The 16643-nt window shown below is 43.9% G+C and overlaps 1 protein-coding gene across 2 annotated transcripts in view; it reads right to left on the bottom strand.

Moving 5' to 3' along the window:
• Positions 1-449: 449 nt before the first annotated feature.
• Positions 450-16643, bottom strand: part of GAD2 (glutamate decarboxylase 2) — a 58787-nt gene continuing 42593 nt past the window's right edge. For both annotated transcript variants that reach the window (XM_053260829.1, XM_053260828.1), the window contains 3 exons: positions 7843-7950; positions 6623-6712; positions 450-5056 (listed from right to left, as the gene is read on the bottom strand). In XM_053260829.1, the coding sequence (XP_053116804.1) occupies positions 4883-5056; positions 6623-6712; positions 7843-7950 (372 nt within the window). In that variant the 3' untranslated portion in view covers positions 450-4882. The remainder of the gene's footprint in view (positions 5057-6622; positions 6713-7842; positions 7951-16643) is intronic.

Raw genomic sequence — 16643 nt, 5'->3', positions numbered from 1 at the left:
AAACTGCCCCGCCAAAGTAACCTGCTATCATCACGCACCACCCACAGGTCTAGGGTTCACCCAAGAAATCAAAACCATGTTAGCTTCTGCCCAATCCTGGAAAGAGACACTGGGGAGTAAGATCACAAGTGAAAGAAAATACATTTTCTGTAAAAGGGAGGGAAGCAAATATAAGATCACTGAAAACCTGCTTCTGCTTTGACAAACAATAAGATAATGAAATTGCTAAACAATTTTGGTGTAGATAAGACAGACAGAGGTTGTGATAACAGAATTGAATTACTTTTGAGCTTCTCACTTCCATAAAAGATGACTTTTCAATTACAATGCTGAAACAGACCACTCTAGCCCTCATGACCTTTGATGAAAGATGGCATGACAGATGTCCCTGGTTCTTTCAAGCCAGCAATGGGAAAAAGGAGGAGGGAAAACCATGCAGAGACCTGACATAACCACATTACACTTTTATTTGGGTTCTGAATGACACCACAGATAAAATACTTTAATCAAATACAAGAACAGGTTGCCATGTAGTTTGTTTTTTTCAGATACAACAAACAAAGTAACATGGAAAAGAAAACCCTGCTGGTGTTACCCACATGAAAGTAGCAGGTGCAGATCTTGGACTGGTACACAGAAGTCATCTCTACACTGTTTATAATCAGCTTTATTTTGTGTAAAAAAAAAAATGCACATGCAAGGTGTAACCCAGGCGACTACTAATCACCTTTGCCACTGTCCCTGTATGTTTCCACACATACCCCAGTGCCCCCAGTGGCAACAGGAACCTTTGATTGGTGAGTTGCTGGTTAGCAATAGTATTCCAAGGGATGCTGCTATACAACCTGCCATTCATTCAGATCCATGGAGGTTTCACTTCCACCCTTTGAATGGAGTTTGCATATCAGTAGTTTCGGATGAGTTGTGTCCTGCCCCATGGATACTATGGGGGCTCCAAAGCAGACACAGAGCTGCCCCCTCCACTGAACTGGGTGGGGAAAGCCCTTATGTGCAAGAACTCTGTTGTGCTCGTTAACATCTGGATAGAGGTGACAGCTTGGAACACATTGCTTTAGATCCCACTGGCAGAGGAACTAATCTTCAAATCCTTAAGCATTAACATCTAGAATTAAGCACTGTTCATGGGAATTAGCGTAGGGTGGAAGGAATTGTGATCTAGAGGGGATGAGCAATACAGAAACCAGAATGGATGCGGTGCTTACAATATCAAGATGCAATACTGCTACCACACAGATAAGGACGCCTCAGTAATATATTGTACAAGCTTAAACAGCAATACATGTTGTTTGGCAACACTGTACAGTTTTAAATCTAAAGTGCACAGCCTCAGTCTTGAGGTGACAAAAACCATACTATCAATATAATTTAAAAGGCAATACAATTACAGACACAGTTTATCTCCTTGTTCTTATTTTACGACAACTCAATGAGCCAGTACCCAAAAGTTGTATATTTTCATTCAAATTGTACGTCACACTTGCTTATTTCAAGTATTTTGAGAGAGTGTAAAACAAGATTGCTTTACAAACCCAGGTGGCTGTGTGAATTCTAGTTAAAGCAAAAATCCAAAACTTAGTCAGGGTTATAAGAAGAGACAACTCCAAACCTTGGAATTTGGATACAACCTATTTTTCTCTCCTAAGAATAACCTATTTTGTATAAGATCTTGTATCCGTGAAGTCTAAATGGGTCTCCAAAGTGCTTTAACAATGGTGCTTGCCATGAGACGAACATGTCTCTAAGGGCTAGAATGCCTACAAAAATACATTAGGCTTCAAGTGTCCAAATGCTTCACGTACCTTGTAATCCTCACAATACCCTATCAGGTCAGCATGACTATCCCCACATTGCAGATGGGAGGGCTGAGGCTGAGCAAAAGTAATTTGGCTAAGGCCACCTAGCGTGCCCAGAGCAGAGAGAGAGTGTGCGTGCGAGAGAGAAAGAGAGTGTGTTAAGCCCGGTCCCTCCTGATTTGTAGTCCCTTAGCTATTATGCTATGCCAGTTCTCATCTGCAGGGGAGATGAAAATATGGTTACAGCATTGAGTTTGGATGTAGGCAACCATACAGCAGGGATGTGCGTGAATTGGTTCGGAACTCCTTTTCTGGAGCGCCGAACTGGTTTGCAAGTCTGAAGTTTGAGCTGGTTTGGAGGCGGTGGGGTGGGAGGTTTTAAGGGGCAGGGAAGGTGCCCTTACCTGCCCCGCACTTTCCCCCCACCGGTGCTCTCCCCAGAATTGTTGCCATGGGGTTGCAGTGTACCTCCCTGCAGCCCCGGTCACCGTCCAGAAGTGGCTCACACATGTGCGCATGGCATGTACATGCGTTGGCCACTTGCGCTATGGTGGTGATTGGTGCTGCAAAGCTGGTATGCTGCAGCCCCGCGGCAACGATTTTGGGGAGAGCGCTGGCTGGGGGAACGTTCCGGGGCAGGGAAGGGCACCCTCCCTGCCCCTTAAAGCGCCCCCCCCAACCTCCCGGGAGTGCACGAACCAGTTTGTGCACATCCCTACCGTTCAGCCATGAAGCTTATTAACTGGCTTTGGGCATCTCATTCTCTCTTAGCTGAGCTCATGTATAAGTCTGCTGGGAGGCTAACATGCCACTCTCTGAGCTCCTTGGAGGAAGGGGGTGGTGAGTAGTGTGCAAACTTAAGGCTGAGTTCTACGCGCACTTACTCAGGAATAAGTCCCATTGAATGCAGAGGGACTTACTGCCAAGTAAACATCCATGGTATTGGGCTGTAGAAATAATAATCGCTTCCCTTAGAGTCTGCCTGCACTGAGCCTCCATCTCCCACCACCAGCAATACCAGAAGCCCTACATCTTGGTATTGACTAGCAATACCATGAGGCCCATGGAAATAATCCTCCATTCTCTCCCTCACAATAACTTTAAAATAGGAGGTGGTCCTTCTCCCTCTCTTTTCCTGTTTAGTCTGTCTGACCCTGGGCTGTGAAACAGCTATAATGGGAACAGCTATCGGAAAGCCTCCCTCCCTCCCTCTCTCTCTCTCGTCTTAATTGCATGTAAGTAGTCATAGAAAGTTCTCATCTCAACATATGGAGGCCCCTGACAATGGAGTATGAGACCCCTGCACTACAAGGTGTATCTAGAAGTTGCTTATGCAACTGTCAATGAAACATTTTACAAAAAAGAAGGAACATAAATATGCATTATCTTCCCCACCCCCTTTGCATGAACAAAATATATTTCAATAGAAATATAGCTATTGGCCTCAATCGTTTACATGAGAACCAAGCAAAAATGGCCCGCTGGTGATGTTCTTATGAAGCATAAGCATTGTAAGGAGGTGACGCTTGTGGGTTTTATGTGTATTCCAAGATATTCTGGGGAGATCACCTTATCCCCTGGTTCTGGGGACAGTCCAGGGCTGAGCTTGCAAGAGGGGAGTGTCTTAGGCCATCATAGCCAGGGCAGGAGGTCACCAGGTTGAATCTACACTTCCAGTGGCCTCCAGTGAATCTGTACAGAGAAGTTGCTACTCCTTGGATTGCAAAAAGGGCTCCTAAAGCCTGGCTGGCTGCTAATGGAGATCCTCTGCTGAATTCTGCAACTGTAAATCCAGTTGGTCCCATCTCTCCTCACCTGTAGGGCATCAAATGGCTGCTAGTAGGCCTTGTATAATCGGGCCATCTGGACTCAGATTTAATCAGAAGATACAAGTTCCCCTCATATGCAGCTCATAAAGATACTAATGGCACAAACAGTTCATCTGAAGTGTGATTAACTTCTCCGTTTGGAGAAGACTCCAAATATAACCCAGAGTTTAGTCTTGGTTAGCACTCTGCAGTGACTGTGTGTCTGCTTAGATAGGCCATATAGGAAACATCATTAGGAGCAGCAACAATTTGTAACTTATGACATTTATATCCTGCCTTTCTTCCACTATGGAACTCAGGGAAGTGTATGTGGGATTCCCAGGCAGTCACCCATCAAGGCATTGACCTAGACCAGCTTAACCTCAGCAAGGTGACCGTATCATGTGCCTTCAGACCATGCCCTAGGACCCATGATTTCACTGTCATTGATTTTATTTTGATTTTGTTTTAAGAGCTGCAGTACTCTCTTGAGGCTGTGCAGTACTAAATCCTGGAGATGTACAAGGTAAGGTGAATGTAGAACTAAGACATTTCGTTTGAAGAATTTACACGGGCTTATGTCTCAAAATAAACACTGTTAGATATCTGATGAACCTCCTGAGAAGGAAAATAACAGATTTTATTTCTATTTTTTGTTTTGCCCCTGCAAGTCTTTATAACGCATATAAAATAAAAATCTATATTTTACAAAATAGGATCTTTTTTAATATATATATACTTTCTTTTGTAAAATTATATGTATTTAAATACATCTGACATGTATGTAAATTAGAAATTCTGTTCTAATATTCTAAGAAAAAAAAGGCAAAACATCTGTATTTTAAAGCATACTTTGCTTTATGCTTTATACTGCCCCTCATTTTATTCTGTGGCCATTTGTGGGGGCAAATTTGACACTGTTCAGTTTGGCTATGTTTAACATAAAATGTCAGGTTTACTAACTGTACTAGAACCTAGAGGATGAGATTGTGAGCATTTCTTTATACCTGATCGGTTTGAATGCAGCCTTTTTGCATATTACGTAATCTGCAAAAGAGGTATTTACAAACTCAAGGGCGGGGGGTGGGCGGGCAAATAAAGACAGGAGCAATGTTCTCAATTTTAAATTGTACTCTACTTTGACGCCACAATATAGAAATAGATTCACTTTGGAACAAACTACAGATACATTCACCACAGTTTGTGACAACTTAATTGTCTACCTAGAGAGGTTTCAGAAGAGTCTGGCAGACCACATGATTATAAATCTTGCCCGAGGCGCTCTATTTCCTCAATCAGGAAATCGATGTCTTGGTGAGCGGCTGCTGGGTTGGAAATAACCATCCGGAAGAAGTTCACCTTGTCTCCCAGGGGCTGATAGCTCACCATTGTGGAGCCACACTCCATCATCCGGGCTTTAATTACTGGGGCCACCTTCACAGACATGGTATGAAAAAACAAATCAATACTGTACACAGAGCTGGTTCTCAGGGTAAATCCAGGCATACGGTTAATTTTATTTATTTATTTATTATATTTGTACACCTTCCCAAACTTCCGTCTCTGGCTGGTTTACATCAACATTAAGTGTTACCATTATGCCTCCATAACACTGAAATGAACTCACTTGTGCTCTGACGTCAGTGTGATGTAGCGGTCAGAGTGCTGGATTAGGACTGGGGAGACCTGAGTTCAAATCCCCATTCCGCCATGAAACTCACTGGGTGATCTGGGCCAGTCACATCCCTCTCAGCCTAACCTACCTCACCAGGGTTGCTGTGAGGATAAACATAACCATGTACACCGCTCTGGGCTCCTTGGAGGAAGAGCAGGATATAAATGTAATAAATAAATAAATAAAATAAATGTCACAACATTCTTTGGTTCCCCATCCCTCTATTCTGTATCATTGGTTGCCAGTGGTGGAATGGGGTAACGTCACTTTCATTATTATTAGTTTTTAGATCAAGTTGATTTTGAAAGATTTACACTTGAGACTTAGATTTGCAAAATATTACCACTGCTATTTTTAGAAAGAAGAAAAGGGTAACTGATTTGGTAGGCTTTATTTACCTTCTAACTGTTTAGTATATGGATATTGCAGTATGGTGCTTATGGCTACAGTACTAGGTTGTCAGGTTCTCTCTCTATTTGTAGTGTGTGTTGGATTTTCTCAACTTTGGCAGCTGGCCAAACCGAGTGTCCAAAAACTATGCAAGGTAGTTAAAAAAAATTGTCAAGGGACAACTCCAGTTACTAGTAACTGAGTTGATGCTGGATCTCTCTCTCACACATACACACACACACAGCTTAGTTATTTTCAGTTACATGAAAAATGAAACTTCTCAGACTATCCAAGAAGTTTACTGAGCTTGGCTGCCCCTTCTGAAAGATGGGGCAAACCTCCCAAGAATGCTTCTGAGCTAGAGACATTCTCCATTGCCTCCTCACCCCTCCACCCTCTCCTCAGCTATCTCAGCAACAGCAAGGCAGTGGAAAAATAGCAGCAGCAGAGCAGTTTGTGTGAAGAGGAAAGAGGCATTTGCATTGCAAGAACCCTTGGGGGGACTCCAAATTTCAAGGGTTACAACACCTTTACTCTGATGAGAGCGACAGTGGAGGAAGGAAGGAGGATAAAGGGGGAAACATCCTCCTTTAGCAGCACCCCTACTGCTGTTCTCATGGTGTGCTGGAACATACCATGGCAATGCGGGTTGGAAGCAAGAGAAAGGGAAGAAAACCCTCCTCAGCACAAATGACTTTGCTTTTGCTGTGGTTTTCCTGCTGCCCCACTATCACCAATGCAAGTAAGAAGAGGACAGAGGTCTGGTGGGGGAGCAGGTAGTGAACTTCTTCATCTTGGGCAAGTTGTCAGATGTCTTCCTGATGTTTTGGGAAAGATCTCAGAAAATTTCCAAGTTAATCCATGGTGACCTCTCGGCAGTTTGCCTATCTCTAATTATAGATTTTATAACAGAAAGTGACTTGTTTTTTTTTTACCTTTGCAAGACGGTTCAGTCTTTCTTCATTATCTTCCATGTTCCGTAAACTTGGAGGCACATACCAGAAGCAAACATTTGTGTGCTGAGGCTTAAAGGAAGAAGAGCAATGCTTTATGTTTTAAGAATAGCTCTACTGTAGCAAAGTTCATGCTTTCCCTCTTCTAGATGTAGCTTTTCCAACAACTGTAAACCCATTACTGCCTTTCCTCTCTTGACTTAAGAACAGCCCAGTAAGAATTGCCATCATCATCAATGCATCTGGCATTATTTCTCATGAAGGAATTAAAATTTCTCATGTGATATTTAAAATTCCCTACTAGCAGATTCTCAGAAGCAAAGATGGGTATTAGTAGCAGCAGAAGTGGAATCAGTGGCTGACATTGACTCATCAGTACTATTTAGGAGTTATGCTAAAGGACTTCTTAATTTCAACAGGACTACCCAGGAGTAATTTTGTCTGGATGTCTGCCACGATATTTACATAACGCCGTTAATGTACATGCCAATTTACTCTGGGTCAAATCTGAACATCTGACTGCCAGTTTTTAGTTTAGTTTGGCCTTTTGCTTTATTACTATTGATTTATGGATTTTATATTGTTTTAACTGATAACTGTAAGTGGCCTTGGGGACCTCATCAGGGGCCCAAAGACAGGATACATATAGACAAACAAATATATAAAAAGCAGAAAGACAAGTCTGAGCCCCGAGGGGGTTACAATCTAGAATTTAATAATACTTAGCACTTTCTGAGTGTGCAAAACACTTCACGAGTATTATTTGGATTTAATCCTAATAATAACCCTGTAATTATTACAATATGATTATCCTTATATTACAGCAGGGGGGTGGGCTGCCATGTGACGGCATCTGCCATGTGAACTGCAATTTTTGCCCTCACACACAACAAGCCTAGTTTGCACTGGCTTTTGGCAGAGACTAATTCTGCACAGACCACTCTTGTAATCCTTGCAAGAATCAGTCTCACTATTCGGTCAATGTTTATGCTTGCGTTGATTCCACTTAGCACAGTGGGCAGAGCTATTCATTTCCAAACCACTCCCTTAGACCCAAGACTACTTTTTCGCTCACTTCCAATTAGCCAATATGCGGTAGGTTTCCTTATTAATAAAAGCATAGGTCTCTCAATGATGATTAATTTACCAAGGGAAGCTCTCAAAGACTTTACCAGTTATTCAGAGCTACAGTGAAAACGTACCTTTCCGTCAAACACAATTTCAAAGCCTTCTCTGTTCTTTATTTTGTTATACAGGTATTCTGCAAGTTCCAGGCACTTGTCAATGTGTGCTTCAAATCCTGCAGTGCCCTTAGGAATACAGAAAGGAGGAGAGAAGTTAGAGTGAACTAAAGCAAGAATCTCAAAGGGGCTTGCACAGCTCCCAAATATAACAATATTTCATTTTCCCCCTCAAATGCTGTGTACATTTTTGCTCCTCAAGTAAGGTTCTTTCCTCCCTAAGGACAAAGTGGCAAAGCAGAGAGGACAAGAAGAGGAGTGTATATTTAGTATGACTGCCTATACAGAATTCAGAAGACTTCAAAAGTGGATTCAACATTCATGATGAAGGACAGGTTTGTCAAGGTCTATTAATAGCAAAATGGAACCTCTGTGTACACAGGCAGTATACGTCTGAATACCAGATACTCAACAAACAATAGCCACCCCATTCAAGTCCTGCTTATGAGCTCCCACAGATGCACACTTGGCTGGTTGCTTTTGGAAACAGAATCCTGATCTTGATGGATCTTGGTCTGGTCAGTCAAGGGAGTTATGCAGGAGCTACTACTGACATGCAGAGAAAGAGAAACATAGGAAGCGCCTAAAATCATAGGATCACACAGCTGACAGCAGCTTGCAGGTTGGCAAGCTCTGATGCCCCACCCCAAAGCAGGATCTTCCATCAATCGCTCCAACTTTTTGCTGCATTAACTAAAGCAGTTGGGAGGCTGATATAGCCTGAATATGATTCCCCCCCCGCCTTATACTGGTCAGAATCCAGAGAACCATAACCATGCTTTCAAGAGGCCTTTCGGCTCAAATAGTACACACACATGCTACATAGCAAAACATGTTTTAAACCAAGGGGAATTTCCAACAGAATTTGTGATATGGCATGGGAGGCAGGATCTGCTGATGAAAGAAAAATAATTTACACACAGTCTCAGCTTGGCTGATATGCCTCCCCCGCCCCCTTAAAACAAACAAACACACACACACAAACAAACAATTTCCTTGTAGCTCTTTCGGTGCTCTTGCTACCAACTAACCATTTGGGTAGTGCAATGTGGCTAGAGGTGCCGAGGGTTTACAAACTGGAATTCTACACCAGTTTAAAACAAATAACCAGGTTTTATTATTTTGTTAAGAACATAAATGCTTAATCTGATAAATGTACATATAGATATGTACTGTCTAATACTTTTTACTTTAGCTCAGGGGCGTAGCAAGGTTGGAGTGGGCCTAGAGACAAGATTTTAAAATGCCCCCCCTCACTGAAGCTCAGCTCATGAAGTAAAGACATCTTAAATGAGGCTGAATAGTGGTTAAAAAAAAAAAGCATAGTAAAATGTATAACCTATGTGCCACAATAGAACATCAACCTAAATTATTTTTTAAAAGGTTTTGTAAATTGTGGACGATGCAAGTCATTTAATGCTACTAGAGAAAGACCTGCTGTTCTGGTAGCTCCAGGTCTTAACACTCACATCAGTTTTGGAGAATGAATACAACTGAAAGAAGCCCGGGCGGGTGCACGGCTGGGGGAGTCAGTCATGTGACTTGCCTCTGGGGGGCACCTCAAGGCAGGGGGCCCCCAGACAACTGTCTCCCCTTGCCCTATGATAGTTACGCCCCTGCTTTAACTACAAGCTAATAAGCCACTGAGGTCAGGTCTCAAAAAAACAAGAGAAAAACGGATCCATACCTAACTTTCTAACGTACTGTTTTCCCTATCTTATCGTACAGTACTCTTTCCTAAACTTTCTTAACTTACAGTTATACCTCTTCAGGGAAATCCTCTCCTCTCAGGCTTCCCAGTCTTTATATAACCATCAGCTTCTTTCCAACTGTCCCTTATAACTGCTCCTGTCACTCACTGTCCTTTGTTAATGTCACCACCCTTCTCACCCAACCAGTGTTCCCTCTAAGGTGTGGGCATGTGCTTGCACTCACACAATTTTCGATGTCCACTCAGTTAAATGTATGTATGTATGTATGTATTCGATTTCTATACCGCCCATTCCAAAAATGGCTCTGGGCAGTTTACACAGAGAAATAATAAATAAAATTCAGATTCTACTCAGGTTGAATCAGGAAGGCCCCACTCTGAATGCATGTGCGAACACATGCCTTGATACTGCTGCCCAGAACAAAACTCATTCCGCACACAGATGGGAAAAGAGAGAGAGAACACTGCACTCAACTGACCTTCCATCACCCCAACTGTCACTAACAGCCTCTGTCACTTTCCCCTCTAAACATTACATCCCTCTCTACCAATCCTATTTGAGAACTCAAGCTCCACCTCCTATTGATATAACTTTGACACAGATCGAGTATGCGGGACAGGGCCTTCTCAGTCATTGCCCCCAGACTTTGGAATTCTCATCCTCTCCACTCCTCAGCCGCCATCACGGTTTTTAGGAAACAAATAAAAATGTAGCTCTTCACCCAAGCTTTTATATGAGAGAGCTATTTTGTTTGGGTTTTTTGCTATTACTGCTCTGCATTTTGTGTTTTACTTTTTTGTTTTATATATGGTTTTTAAATTTTTAATGAGAGAAATATTTTTATATTTAAATTTAATATTTGTACTTTTAATTGTGTATTGTTTTAATTTTGCATTGTTTTGATTATACTGTAAACTGCTTTGGGATTATTTTAATGAAATGTGGGATGTAAAAACTAGCTTAACCCATGCAGAGCATCTGTGTGCTAGTACTTGATTGCTCCCCTCACATGCTGCCACAGCCCCCTTCACCTCAAAGATCTCTCCACCCTCTTGCTCCTCCTCATCCATCTGGTTTCTTCCATCCCCCTCACCCCTCTTGGTCACGGCTGCAGCATTGTGGTGCCTATTGGCCAAGCTGCAGCTCCCTATCCCCAGAGACCTCCCCACTCGAGCCCTGCTCCTCCTTCTCCTCACAGTAACAGCAGCAGCAGTGGTTGACTGGGCCCTTCCTTGCTGCTTCCACCACCATGGCCGCTCGTTCCTCTCAGTTCCATCGCTTGTTCCATCTTCCACCACCATGGCCGCTCATTCGCTGACAGTCCCGGGCCCATCCCTTGCCTGCCTGCCTCCCTCCGCCAATGGCCTCAGTAGCCCTAAACAGCAGCAGTGGTTGACCGAGTCCTTCCTTGCTGCCAATAGGCACCGCCATGGCTGCTCATTCCCCTCAGACCACTGACAGGCTCGGGCTCATCCCTTGCCAATCCTTCTTTCTCCCCTCCCTTCTTTTTCTCTCTTTCTCTCTCCTCCACTCGCTCTTCCTCTGTATTTCCCCCTTCCTTCCTTCCTTCCTTCCTTCCTTCCTTCCTTCCTTCCTTCCTTCCTTCCTTCCTTCCTTCCTTTCTGTCTCTCTCTCTTTCTTTCTCTTATTCACCTTGTTTCCTCATCTAATTCACACAACGGCAGCATCCTTCTCCTGAAGGGGCTCCCTTTCTCCCTCACAACTCTCTTTGCAGACCCCCTGCCCACTATCATTCATAGATAGATAGATAGATAGATAGATAGAGAACATCTTCTGACCTTCTAGAACATCTTCCAACCAGTAACAGTTGCATTCCAACTGACCTTAACCTCTTCCCTATCTGCAAATGAATCCCCACTACCCAATCACCACAGTGCTTCTATTCACGAACTCTCGCAAGAGCTGCCACACATGGGATTAGCCACAGGTATGCCTTAGAGAATTATATATATAGATTAACACGAACTCATTAGCAGCATATTAACTCCATATGGTCTATTTTACCACACAGGCCTATGTAATTTGCAAGCAGGCTACTATCTGGGTCAGTGTTCTTCAGATTTAGGCCCACAAGATAGTGGTGGGATTGGGTGGCATTATTTTACAGTGGTTCCGTGTCTACCTCTTTGGTCGATTCCAGATGGTGTCATTTGGAGACTGTTGCTCTGCACAGCGAGAACTAAAGTATGGAGTTCCACAAGGCTCCATACTGTTTCCAGTGCTCTTTAACATCTAAATGAAACTGCTGGGAGAGATCATAAGGAGGTTTGGTACTGGGTGTTATCAATATGCTGATGACACCCAGATTTACTTCTCCATGTCGAACTCATCAGGAAATGACATATCTTCCCTAAATGCCTGCCTGGAGGTAGTAATGTGCTGGATGAGGGATAACAAACTGAGTTTGAATGCAAATAGGATGGAGGTACTGACTGTGGGGGGCAGGGCAGGACCCCAGAGATGGTTTAAATCTGCCTGTTCTGGATGGGGTTACACTCCTCCTGAAAGATTAGGTATGTAGCTTGGGAGTGCTCCTGGACCCAAAGCAATCCCTGCTTTCTCAGGTTGAGGCAGTGGCCAGGAGTGCTTTTAATCAACTTCTGTTGATACATCAGTTCAGCTACATCAATTTCTAATGAACTTAAAACAGTGGTACATATTCTGGTAACCTCCAGACTTAACTACTGTAATGCACTCTATGTGGGGCTGCCTTTGTACATAGTTCGGAAACTACAATTGGTACAGAATACGGCAGCCATATTGGTCAATGGGACAACACAAAGGGACCATATAACACCGGTTTTGAAAGAACTGCACTGGCTGCTGATATGTTTCTGGGTGAAATACAAAGTGCTGGTTCTTACCTATAAAGCCCTAAATGGCTTGGGACCCAGCTATTTAAGAGAGCGCTGCCTTTGTCATGAACCCTGCCGCCTTTTATGATCTTCTGGAGAGTTCCGGTTAGGACAAGGTTTTCTCTGTGGCTGCCCCAGGGCTTTGGAATATGCTCCCTGCTGAAATAAGAGCATCTCCTTCTCTGTTTGTTTTCAGGAAGACCTTCAAGACTCTCCTGTTCTCGCAAGCTTTTAATTAGAATTAATTTTAATAATTTTAATAATTTGTGTTATATTGTTTTTTATTGTTTTTATGTAGTTTAATCTGTGGTTTTAAATATTAAAATTTGTACACCACCTAGAGATGTACATATCAGGTGGTATAAAAATATGATAAATAAATAAAATAAACTATGGAGTAACCGATGACCAGAGCTGGACAGCACTTTTTCTAAGGCTTTGGAACAGTATTAAAAGGTATAGGTTCAGTGGGGGAAGGGAAGAAGGGGGGCAGGGAAGGAAACTGAATGGCTGTGTTCCAAAGGCTTCGACAGAAGTGCTGCCATACTGGTTGTGGGCAATGCTCTGGGCACCGTAGTGTCAAAGCTCTGGGAATGACAGTCCTTCCCTGCACTTTCCCTATAAAGCTCTCTCAACTACCATTCCCAGAGCTTTCCCACTTCCCAAGATGGTGCTGGCGCTTGAAAGGGCTTGAAGTCCCACCAGTGATGGGCAGAACACAGCACTGCATGGCAGGGATGTGCATGGACTGGTCCAGAGGCCATTCTAAAGGCCTCTGGACCGGTCCAGACATGGGACTGGTTCGGCGGTTCGGCACCAGGGGAGGTGAACCTTTAAGGGGGGGGAAGCGGTGGGAGGGATAAGTACACCTTCCCCCACCCTTAAAGAGCCCCCCCCTCAGTGCCGGACCGTAGAGATGCAGTTCTGTGCACACCTCTGCTGCATGGTGGGAGTGATCACCTCCAGCGCTGGGACGGGCATTTCCCAGTGTTCTGTGCACACCTTCCAAGATGGCTCTAGGGCTTGATAGGGTGCCATTTCTCTTAAAGTTCTCCCTGCCCCACTCTTTTTGCATCCCCAGGCTAGTACCTCCTGGCAGTTGGTGGAGTGCATTTGACTGGATGGGTCATAAGAAATACATGCCTGGCCTACGGCATGGCAATGGGAATCTCATCTCAGGTCACTAGTGCCAGCTTCATGAGGAGGATAAAAACAACACATATGCTGCTGTCTGACATACACATTGCTTGCAGGCAGTTTTAGTAAATGGATGCATTTGTTTTTAAGGAAATCTTAGTACAGAAATTTGAAACCATTAAGCGGAAAGCATTTATTTGGCAACATTTCCAAACTGCAAATAAGCTGGTCCTTTGAGATTCTTTACAAATATGCCCCAGAAAAGAACAGATTTTTAATTAGTTTCCCCACATCAATAATATGCCCGCTCCTAATTGCTTCATAAAATGGAAGCAGGTGTTCTAGTCACAAATTTGCCGTGTCTAGTTTTAAGAATTCCTACAGTAAAATCCTCCATGTTTCTCAAATGCTTTTAGCCTGATTATATTAAAACATAACCATTATGCTGCCAAACTGGCGAGAGCTGGGGTGTAGCAATTGCTCTATGATGTCATAGGACTGAGGCTAGTAAGCAACACATAGTTCCTAAGGGCTGACATGTTAATTGGCCATTAGGATTCATTTGTTTACTCCCAGGACTGTGCTTTTATCTGTTTTGCATATAGAAAGCTTGTGTGATAGAAGTCTGCCCTACTCATAGCCAGCCTGTTGCCTAGCAACTTCAACATGCGATTCCTCCTTGTCTGTGGCCTACTGCAATGGATGAAGTATTGTTGCTTTGGCTAGAAAGCAGTGTTAGTGGTAGAGTAGGGTAAGGGGCAAAGGACTGGTTGAGGGTGGGAAGATGTGCAGAGCCCATCGTGAGGGAGCCCACACCCATGGGGGTTAGCCCTGAAATTCAACATCTTTCATAACTGTGGGCTGGTTTCAGATGAAAATGGCCCCCACTGGCCCCCTACATGTAATAACGTTGGGGCCGTGCCAAGAACACACCCACCGCAACATCACTAAAGGATGTGCTGATGCATTCTAGGCATGTCCTGTAATCACGTATACAGCGTGATCATCCTAATCACTCCTCTATACAAACTGCAGCATGTGTAGAGGGGCGATTCCTATTGTTACCCCGCACGTGCGATTACAGGATGTGCTGAGAACACATTGACACGTCTTCTGGTGACACTGGGGCAGGCATGTGATGGTTCTTCTATCTGCTGCCACCATTTACCTTAAATAGTCCTCCTCTCTCTCTCTCTCTCTCTCTCTCTCTCTCTCTGGCGTACCCATTGCAAATCCCATGCGTGGCACCTCTTGTGAGAGTTCGCAAGCAAGCTGCCAGCAGTGGGGAGGAAAGTGGCGGCACTGGCTGATAGGTGGGTGAGGCGGGAAAGAAAATGGCGGTGGGGGTGGGCAGGTGGGGAGAAGGTGGAGGAGGAGAGAAAACGGTGGTGGTGGCGGGGGGAGAAAATGGCAGTGGGGGTGGGCAGGTGGGGAGAAGGGGGAGGGGGAGAGAAAACGGTGGTGGTGGGAGGGCGGGGGGAGAAAACAGCGGCAAGGGGTTGGGTGGGTGATGAAAAAGGCGGCAGCAGGCAGGCAGGGTGGGGGGGGGAAGCAGCAGCACGGGTGGGCATGGAAAGGCATCAGTGGTGGCAGCAGCGGGCAGGCAGGGGAAACTAGAGGCACAGATGCTCTGCACCTGGCCCAGTTAGTAATATCTATTGCCCTTGATAGCAGGGGATGTTTTAGGCATGAGATGTTACTCCAATAGAGAAAGTTCAAATATTTTAAAAATAAGAGGATTTGTTTTTTTACAAATAAAAATAAAAATAAAATAAACAATGGTTATTTCCAAGAAATACACATTTTAAAGCACAACCAGCTACAGTTCAGTATCCTACTGTCTGCATTCCTTTCTCCCAGCTTCCTTCTGGGCAGTTAACTTCCAGCTGACTCTGCAGCATATATTCTGACATCTACAGAACTTCTGTCAATCCATGTATCTGACAACAGCTTTCATGCTTACCTCACTAACCACCCCCACCCCACCCAGCGACCAAGCAATATATAAACACAATTCTTAACCAGACAGTTCTTCACAGGGCACATTCTTGGTGTGGCCACATTATCGCAAGTAGGGGGCTAGTGGGGACCATGTTCATCTGAACTGGCCCTGAATGTTCTGCAAATGAGAGATAGAAGTGGGGAATACAATAAAATGCTACAGTGTATCCTGAACCCCTAATGAGTTGTCCTCAGTATTCTGTATATCCTGGCAGCCACAGAGTATGGGTCACAGTGTATGGGTCTTTGCCAAGAGAGTATAGGCCTTTGCCAAGCTCTTATTTGAGTTCTTTCTTCTTCTTTTTTAATTTCTTCTCTCTTCATGTGCCTTCTCTGATTGGGAGGTTGGCGGCCAACAAAATCCATAGATTGTGGTCCCTAGAATTGTGGATTGTCCCTAGAATTCTGTGTCCATTTCTAGCCATTCTTTCTGGTCATCCATCTATCCCTTCCTCTTGATCTTTTTCCTGCTAGCTTTCCTTCTAGCATTAGTTGTGGTATTTGATATTTTACTCCTCTGTGGATATGTCCACAAAACTCCAGTTTGTGTCTCTTGTTTATTTGTTTTTGCTTTTCGAAGTTCTTCTTGATTTGTTGTTCTGCTTGTCCATTTAATCTTGAGCATGGGAAACACCTATATAGGGCAGCAGCAATATAGGAAGATGCTGAAAGGCATCATCTCACACTGCGTGGGAGATGGCAATGGTAAACCCCTCCTGTATTCTACCAAAGAAAACCACATGGCTCTGTGGTCACCAGGAGTCAATACCAACTCAACGGCACAACTTTACTTTTACTTTATTTTCTGAGACACCACATCTCAAAGGCTTCCAGTTTTTTATGTGCTTCTTTCTGATGATCCAGGTTTCACATCCATACAGGAGAAAAGACCAGATGTAGCATTTCATCATTCTGATTCTGAGTTGCAGATCTAGTTTACTCTCGCAGAGGAAGATCTTCATTTGGTAAAATCTTGTTTTTGCTTGTCCTATGCAGCTTCAGATTTCTTTTGTTTGGTCGTTGTGATGATAAAAGC

This window comes from Hemicordylus capensis, chromosome 6 (genome assembly GCF_027244095.1).
Source record: "Hemicordylus capensis ecotype Gifberg chromosome 6, rHemCap1.1.pri, whole genome shotgun sequence".
Taxonomy (NCBI): Eukaryota; Metazoa; Chordata; class Lepidosauria; order Squamata; family Cordylidae; genus Hemicordylus; species Hemicordylus capensis.
The sequence above is the reverse complement of the archived record's forward strand: the minus strand, read 5'-3'. Positions and strand labels throughout refer to the sequence as shown.